We start from the raw sequence: 8,522 nt of genomic DNA on the forward strand, positions 1-8,522 counted from the left end.
GGAAATGACGCTTGTGGCTTTTAAATGCGTTTTTACTTGGGAAAGCCGGGCGGGGAAAGGAAAGGTCATCGTCTGTTTAATTTCCACCCCCCAGCCCAGGACGTCCAGCATTAGCTCGCAGGGCCTCAGCTGTTGTACACACACGGTAGGGGGGGAGGGGAAGGCGGAGGCGCGGGGGCGGGGCCGACTGGGAGGAATCTGGGCGTCCTGCCGCGCATGCGCATTTCCCGAGCAACAAGTGGGCTCCACAGACAGAGGAAGTGTAAAGGGGAGGGAGGGGGGAGAACTGGTGCAGAGCATGGCGGTGACGTCAGCGCTCCGCCCGGGCGGCATCCCGCGCGGCCAAGCCGGGGACAGCGCGAGCCGCAGCGCGAGCGGGAGCGCCGAGACGCGCCTCCGGAACGTAGAGTAACAATCACAACCCCACATTCCGGGCGAGTGCGAGCGGGAAGGGATGCGACCCGGGCCGAGGCGCCGCGCGAGCGCCCTGCAGCCAACGTGAGCGCCGCCAGCCGCGGCGGCCCGGGCGCCGGCCAGGCCTGGGGGCGGCCGGAGCCTGCGTGCGTGCGCTCCTCTCCTCTGCTCTCGTGCGTCCTGGAAGCAGTGGCCGCGGCGGCTCCCTCCGGCCGTGCAAACCCAGCCGCCGCCAGCGGAACGGCCGACGCTGCGGAGGGGAGAAGCTCCTCTCGGCTGCCACCCCCTCCCAACCCCCGGCCCTCCGGGGAAGCGGCGACTTCAGCAAGATTGGACCCGGGCACCGGGTGGCACTGAACCCTCTAGCCTTCGCCCCAGGGAGCCTGGCGGGGAGAGGACGCAGCTCGTAGGGGGGCCCCCAGGGGAGAGGAAGAGACAGCCCCTTTCGAGCTTCCAAGCACCAGCCACTCCGGGGAGGGGGCCAAGAGCCAACGGCGGCCAGCACCCGGCACCCTCGCCCCCTCCCCTCGGGCCCGGAGCTTCCAGCCCGGGTCCGCGGCACCAGGAAGAAGGCGCCTGAGCTCCCCTCCCAACGACACAGCCGCAGTAGGAGGTGGGGGCGAGGAGCGGGCTGAACTCGTCTGCCGCCCCGGCGGTGGAGCCCCCGCGGAGAGGCGCTGCGCCGGGCGGTGGAGACTCGCGCTCCCTCCAGCCCCTGGGGCAGAACTTTCTCGCCCCCCCTTCCTCCCCCGCAGCCGGACTCCCTCCCCAGCCGGCCGGTCCTCCCGGAGGAGAAGGCGCGGCGGAGACAGCCTGGGCGGGGGCCTACCTTCCCCAGGGCCGGCATCATGTCGGCGGCGCAGGTGTCCTCGTCCCGGAGACAGTCTTGCTACCTGTGCGACCTGCCCCGCATGCCCTGGGCCATGATCTGGGACTTCTCGGAACCCGTATGCCGCGGTTGCGTCAACTACGAGGGCGCCGATCGCATCGAGTTCGTGATCGAGACGGCGCGCCAGCTGAAGCGGGCGCACGGCTGCTTTCAGGACGGCCGCTCCCCCGGGCCGCCGCCGCCCGTCGGGGTCAAGACGGTGGCCCTGTCCGCTAAGGAGGCGGCGGCGGCTGCAGCGGCGGCCGCCGCCGCCGCACAGCAGCAGCAACAGCAGCAGCAGCAGCAGCAGCAACAGCAGCAGCAGCAACAACAGCAGCTCAACCACGTCGATGGCTCCAGCAAGCCCGCTGTGCTGGCGGCCCCGTCCGGCCTGGAGCGCTATGGCCTGAGCGCTGCCGCCGCCGCCGCAGCCGCCGCCGCCGCCGCGGTGGAGCAGCGCAGCCGCTTCGAGTACCCGCCACCGCCGGTGAGCCTGGGAAGCAGCAGCCACGCGGCGCGGCTGCCCAACGGCCTGGGGGGCCCCAATGGCTTCCCCAAGCCGACACCGGAGGAGGGACCCCCGGAGCTGAACCGCCAGAGCCCCAACTCATCTTCGGCCGCGGCGTCGGTGGCGTCTCGGCGCGGGACGCACGGTGGCCTGGTGACGGGGCTGCCCAACCCGGGGGGTGGTGGAGGCCCCCAGCTCACGGTGCCCCCCAACCTGCTGCCGCAGACGCTACTTAACGGCCCGGCCAGTGCCGCCGTGCTGCCCCCACCGCCACCCCACGGCCTGGGCAGCCGTGGGCCCCCGACGCCCGCGCCCCCAGGGGCGCCCGGGGGCCCCGCTTGTCTTGGGGGCGCCCCGGGCGTATCAACCGCGTCGTCCTCGGCGTCGTCTTCGACCTCGTCGTCAGTGGCGGAGGTGGGTGTGGGTGCTGGCGGCAAAAGGCCCGGCTCGGTCTCGAGCACAGACCAGGAGCGCGAGCTGAAGGAGAAGCAGCGAAACGCCGAGGCCCTGGCCGAGCTGAGCGAGAGCCTGCGCAACCGCGCGGAGGAGTGGGCCAACAAGCCCAAGATGGTCCGCGACACGCTGCTCACGCTGGCCGGCTGCACGCCCTACGAGGTGCGTTTCAAGAAGGACCACTCGCTGCTGGGCCGCGTCTTCGCCTTCGATGCTGTGTCCAAGCCCGGCATGGACTACGAGTTGAAGCTGTTCATTGAGTACCCCACGGGCTCAGGCAACGTGTACTCCAGCGCATCTGGTGTGGCCAAGCAGATGTACCAGGACTGTATGAAGGACTTCGGCCGGGGTCTGTCCTCCGGCTTCAAGTACCTGGAGTACGAGAAGAAGCACGGCTCCGGGGACTGGCGCCTACTCGGAGACCTGCTGCCTGAGGCCGTGCGCTTCTTCAAGGAGGGCGTGCCCGGCGCCGACATGCTGCCCCAGCCCTACCTGGACGCCAGCTGCCCCATGCTGCCCACGGCGCTGGTGAGTCTGAGCCGCGCCCCCAGCGCGCCCCCGGGCACCGGGGCCCTGCCGCCCGCCACCCCTTCGGGCCGGGGCACAGCCGCCAGCCTTCGCAAGAGGAAGGCGTCCCCCGAGCCCCCGGACTCCGCCGAGGGCGCCCTAAAACTGGGCGAGGAGCAGCAGAGGCAGCAGTGGATGGCGAACCAGAGCGAGGCACTAAAGCTCACCATGTCGGCCGGGGGCTTTGCGGCGCCGGGCCATGCCGCCGGGGGTCCGCCCCCACCGCCTCCGCCCCTGGGACCGCATTCCAACCGGACCACGCCGCCCGAGTCAGCCCCTCAGAACGGCCCGTCCCCCATGGCCGCCCTCATGTCGGTGGCGGACACTCTGGGCACGGCGCACTCGCCCAAGGACGGCAGTTCCGTGCACTCCACCACTGCGTCCGCGAGGCGCAACAGCAGCAGCCCGGTGTCGCCGGCCTCCGTGCCCGGGCAGCGCCGCTTGGCATCACGGAACGGGGACCTGAATTTACAGGTGGCGCCCCCGCCGCCTAGCACCCACCCGGGCATGGACCAGGTGCACCCCCAAAACATTCCGGATTCCCCCATGGCCAACAGCGGGCCCCTCTGCTGTACCATTTGCCACGAACGTTTGGAGGACACGCATTTCGTTCAGTGCCCATCCGTGCCCAGCCACAAATTCTGTTTCCCTTGCTCTAGAGAGAGTATCAAGGCCCAGGGGGCCACCGGCGAGGTGTACTGCCCCAGCGGAGAGAAATGCCCCCTGGTTGGGTCGAATGTACCTTGGGCCTTCATGCAGGGCGAAATCGCAACGATCTTAGCTGGAGATGTTAAAGTGAAAAAGGAGAGAGACCCTTGAACCACAAGACCGCCACCTCCTCTGCCCCTGACCAGCTCCTCTCCGATCCAGAGGGCCCCTCCCCCACCCGCAGCGACCCTCCCTTCCCTCACCCCCAAGATGTAGAATTGTGAATATAACAAACTGCAAAAAGTTAGTCTTATGTATAGACATTATTTTCGTCGTATGTTTCTATATTTTGAAACAAAAGGTATGTAACTTCTTCATTTGAAGGATAAGCTGGTTTGTGTTAAGCAGTATAATATTGGTTGGGTCATTTGCATCATTTCGTTAGCATTTATTTGGTGGCAGAGTGTTTGCCTAGGTACAGAATTAATAGCCCTTAGCAACGACTGCTGCTGGTGTGTATTTTTGTAAATGTTATGCACTCTCTGAAAGGAAAAAAAAAACACAAAAGAAAATGACTTTTTTTTTTTTTTTGCCAAGGCCAGTGTTGCTGCCTAAAAAAAAAAAAGATGCTATAAAATGGTGAAAGCTTCTTTCTAAACAGCCCCAAGAGTTGAAGTCTTCACTTTATTTTGTTCCATTTTGTTCTGTTTTGTTTTTTGTTTTTCTGTTTTGTTTGCAAAATGGCAAGGGGGGGTGTCGGGGGTGGGGTGGGGTGTTTTTTGTTGCAAGTTTGTGAGGGAAAATGTTTTGGTTTGTTTCTACTGACCTGAATGTGTTGGATCTTCACGTGTTGTTTTGTTTTTGCTTTATTGATGCACGGATGCTTTTGAACAGTAGAGCGAAATGCTAGACATGGGGAATCTGCTCTGTTTGTCCTTTATACATTTCTGTAGTTAACAGAACACTGTAATGTGCCTTGGAGCTTAGTAACTTGTAATAAATTCAATTGATATTAATTCTGACCCGAGTCAGCAAGTGTGTTTTTCTAGAGCTAAGGCCACATAGTTCCAACATAGGGGACACCTTCCCGACCAACATACAACATAAATGCTGGTGCTGCTGCAGAGCCTTCAAGGAGGTGGCATCTGTGGGAAGGACCTGTGCTGGCGGACTGCCCCTCCCCTCCCCCCCCACCAGGCTATTTACATTCACCTCTTGGGGGCGGGACAGTTGCTGACTAAGCAATTTCTGTTTACTCTTCTGCATCTTTATTTTCCCCGATGAGAGCCCCAGCTGCAAATGGCATTGTCAGGAACCCGCCCTGTGGCCTCAAGTGTGTGCTGATCCCCAGTGCAACTGTGACTTGTGCAAGTGGGAAAAACAAAACAACAACAACAAAAAAACTAGGATGCTTTGCCTCTTAGATGTGGCAAAAATCACGCTTACTGCACAGATAAAGCAAAAACGCCGCAAAGCTGGGAGCCGTCAGTGGAGGCAGCCGGGGTGTGGGCACCACGGGAACAAATGTATGTTTCCAGGAGGGCCAGGAGAGTTGCCAGCAGCTTCCAGCTAATGCATTGGAAAAGCAGTGCCACCTTGTTCATCACTCATTTTCTCCCCCCGCCCCTTTATGATAAGTATTTCTAAAGGCAGGACACTTCGCTGGTTGGAAGATGTTTGTGGGGAAAGGGGGAAGAGAAAAAAGCCAAACCCAGTTCCCGAGGCAAAGGTCACTTATGACACCAAATGAAACCCATTCCCACTGGTGAAGAAATTCAAGTATTCGTCTCATCAACTTTCGGGCGGCATTTGTGAGGTACAGAGGGGTAGGGAAGCGGACCAGGACTGGAATGTCCTTTAGAGCTCTGAGCCCCCTTGGCTGAGACCAGACTGGAGCTCTCCCAGAGTTAGGGCAAGGCAAACAAACCTGGCTTGGACCTTGTACTTTGTGGGAGGCAAATGGAACAGAGTAGAAAACAGGAGAGGGGTAGCAAAACAAAACCTATCTGAAATTCATTCCTGGTCACACCTGGACTCCCGGGGTGGGGGGGCATGCTGGGCCAGGACAGTCCCCATCAAAGTGAGGAATAAGCGAATAAGGGGAGAGACTTGGTGCCTCACCCCAGTCCCATCAAAGAGGGCGCAGGAGCAGGAGGGTAGGGAGGTGGGTATGGGTGCAGGCATGTTTGGGGAAAAGCAAATCACTGGTTAGCCCAGAACACCGGGTGGAGGTTGGGTTGGTGTTGGGACTCGCTGTTAATAACACCCTTTTAGTTTCTGTTCCTGCTTAGCCGCCACCATCACTGAAGTAGTGGAGACCATGATTGTGTGTGTGTGTGTGTGTTTGTGTGTGTGTGTTGGGGGTGTGGATACTGGCAATTGATGGATCTGCTGCAGCCTCTTAATCCTGGTACATGGGAGGTGCCTGTCTCACCTCTTTAAGAATCTCCCCACATATAAATAGATATGCGTGTCAGCTTCCTGCAAATGTGTCCGTGCATTTTCATCTGCTGCCAAGTGTTGTATTGGTGCTTATGAGTCATGAAACCTATTTTCATCCTCAGGGGTAATTAACTTGGGGGTGATAATGCATAGCAGACTGTAGGAAGAGTTAATTCTAAAACCCATCCTTGCCTGGCTACCAATCACGCATTTCACTTAAAGGTCTGGGTTGGCTTTTCTCATAAGCTCATTAATAAAAACCAAGCATGTTTCGCCTGGAAGCTCCTCTGAGGTGCTCCCAACCCCCACTCCCAGCACACACACTCTTAAAATGGGTAAAGCTCAGCAGCCTGAGAATACAGAGATAGAGTGTCACGGGTGTATTTAACCACCATTGAATGAAGGAGCCGTGGGGGCCGCCGCAGCACTGAACTGCGCATGTGAACCCCAATGTGTGGATTACCTGTCCGGATGCGGACCCTGCGAGTCCCGTCCCGGGGCTCCGCGTGGGAGTCGGTCCTGTTACCTGTCTCTGTGGGCACCTCCGCTGCTGGGGCCCTGCCACTGTGTCTTCATTGCTGGGGTGTTATGTTCAGGAACTTTTAGGATTACAAGAGCCTTGCTTTAGTGCACATAGGTAGGAAAGGGGCCTGTCTCGAGGAGCTGAGAACAGAGTAGTTGTCCCCCCTTCTTGTTGCCGGTGCATTATCAGCAGGAGAAGCAGTAGCTGTAATAATGAAGCATCCGGCAAAGGCGGCCAGTTTGGGTTTCACTAAGGAAGGCGGCCTGATGAGGCCTGGCGGGGAGGAGAGAGGGAGTGGGAGGGAGAGTGAGGGTTGGGTGGAACTCAGGCTGGAAGTGAATTATAATGGCACAGTTAATTAAAGTTTACCATAGCCAGGGGCCATTTGTTAAATGGCGGCTCTCCCTTCTCTTTTTTGGAGCCATGTGACCTTTCTCTTTGCTCTGCCCCATTCAGACGCTTGGCTGGTTGTCTTAACCGGTCTTGCTCTGATCCCCCCAGCTAGATTCCCCCTTCCCCAGAGCCTTCCACATTGCACGCCTAGGAAGCACTTTCTTCTCCGGCACGTGAGGATTCTTACGGATTCAGAGATTCAGACGGAGATCTCTGGATGAGCCTAGGTTTCTTCATCACCCCTGGATGGATCTCCCCAACTCCTCCACTTCTCATGCATCTCACTCCCTTCCCCCACAGAGCCAAGGTGGCCAACTTTCAATAATCCATATTCTATTTACTTATATGGATTGTTTGTACAACTAATGCAAGCTGAATGTTTCTTTTGGTGGGCACAGGGGTCAGGTAAGGAGGGTTTTGAGAGAATGGGCTGATGGGGGTCATTTTTTGACCTTGATCTCTGAAGACTGCACCATAGGAGAGGGCCACTGTGTCTTGCATTGGCATATGAACCCTCTCAGCTCATGTGGGCATGCATGCCTACGTTATCAAATGTGAGATTCATGGGTGCATTTTCACGTGCGTCCAGCCCAGACTGTTAATGTAATGACTACTGAAATCCACTTCTGTTTTCTCTCATACTTCATCAAATCAAGGAAACGAGACCTGGGAAATGACCTCACGGTCCTCTAGTGAAGTGCTTTCTAAACCTTTCTGAGGTCAGAGACACCGTACAAAAATCTGATAAAGATTATGGATCCTTCCCCAGAAAGTACAGATGCCCTCACACACATGGATTTGCATATATATCCTTTCCTTTCTAATATCAATTTTATGTATTTATTTTTCAATAGATAAAACATTTCTTTGCTTCAAAATTCAGAAGGTGCAAAGGGGAATACAGCACTGTAAGGACTTTTTGGAGGCACTGGCCCCTCTGTCTCCCAGTTCCCTTCTGGGATGCTACCAGTGACTCAAGTTTTAAAGGAGTCTGTGCACGGGGCGCCTGCGTGGCTCAGTTGTTAAGCATCTGCCTTCGGCTCAGGTCATGATCCCAGGGTCCTGGGATCGAGCCCCGCATCGGGCTCCCTGCTCGGCGGGAAGCCTGCTTCTCCCTCTCCCACTCCCCCTGCTTGTGTTCCCTCTCTCGCTGTCTCTCTCTCTCTGTCAAATAAATAAATAAATAATCTTTAAAAAAAAAAAAAAAGGCGTCTGTGCACACCCAAAGCCCAGCCACAGAACCTGAGATTAGAGCTTAGGTCTAGTCTACCCACCTCGTAGAGATGAGGCTGCCAAGGCATAGAGAGGGAGAGTAAATTGCCTATGGTCACACAGTGGCAGAACCTGGGCTAGGTCCCTGTTAAGGAACAGCTCTAATGAACATTTTCTAAAAAAAAAAAAAAAAATTAAGGACACTTGGCTTAACTGGAACAGTGTACGAGAAAAGGTGATGATGAGGTGGGCGAAGGAGTGTGAGTGCCTGGCGGGGAGGGCTCAGTGTTTTCACTAACTCTTAGGGGACTAGGAGCATGCATTTGTCCCTTGGTCTCTTGGCGCCATTCCACTTGGGGACGGGGATGTTCAGAGAAGTTTCTAGGTTTCTGGCTGTAAATGTAAGGGGAATCTGAATCAGTGGAGTCTTAACCTTTAAGCTGTGGATCTTCACGCCACCTCCCCCTTTGCCGATCAGAAACTTCTGATGAGTT

General features: G+C 57.4%; 1 protein-coding gene across 2 annotated transcripts; it reads left to right on the top strand.

Annotated features, from left to right (window-relative positions):
* The first annotated feature begins 284 nt into the window (after positions 1-284).
* IRF2BPL (interferon regulatory factor 2 binding protein like) lies at positions 285-4,474 on the top strand. 2 transcript variants are annotated; one of them, XM_021679799.1, is made up of 2 exons: positions 1,270-1,474; positions 1,545-4,474. In XM_021679799.1, exons 1-2 carry the CDS (start codon positions 1,364-1,366, stop codon positions 3,627-3,629), a joined length of 2,196 nt encoding a protein of 731 aa, XP_021535474.1. In that variant the 5' UTR covers positions 1,270-1,363; the 3' UTR covers positions 3,630-4,474. The 2 variants fall into 2 exon arrangements, with proteins under 2 accessions (XP_021535473.1, XP_021535474.1); XM_021679798.2 differs by having other exon boundaries at positions 285-4,474.
* The last annotated feature ends 4,048 nt before the right edge of the window (positions 4,475-8,522 follow it).

Source organism: Neomonachus schauinslandi, chromosome 9 (genome assembly GCF_002201575.2).
Source record: "Neomonachus schauinslandi chromosome 9, ASM220157v2, whole genome shotgun sequence".
NCBI lineage: Eukaryota > Metazoa > Chordata > Mammalia > Carnivora > Phocidae > Neomonachus > Neomonachus schauinslandi.

Excerpts from the sequence above, each read along its gene's own strand:
- IRF2BPL (XM_021679798.2), top strand. The coding sequence starts at position 1,263 with ATGTCGGCGGCGCAGGTGTCCTCGTCCCGGAGACAGTCTTGCTACCTG.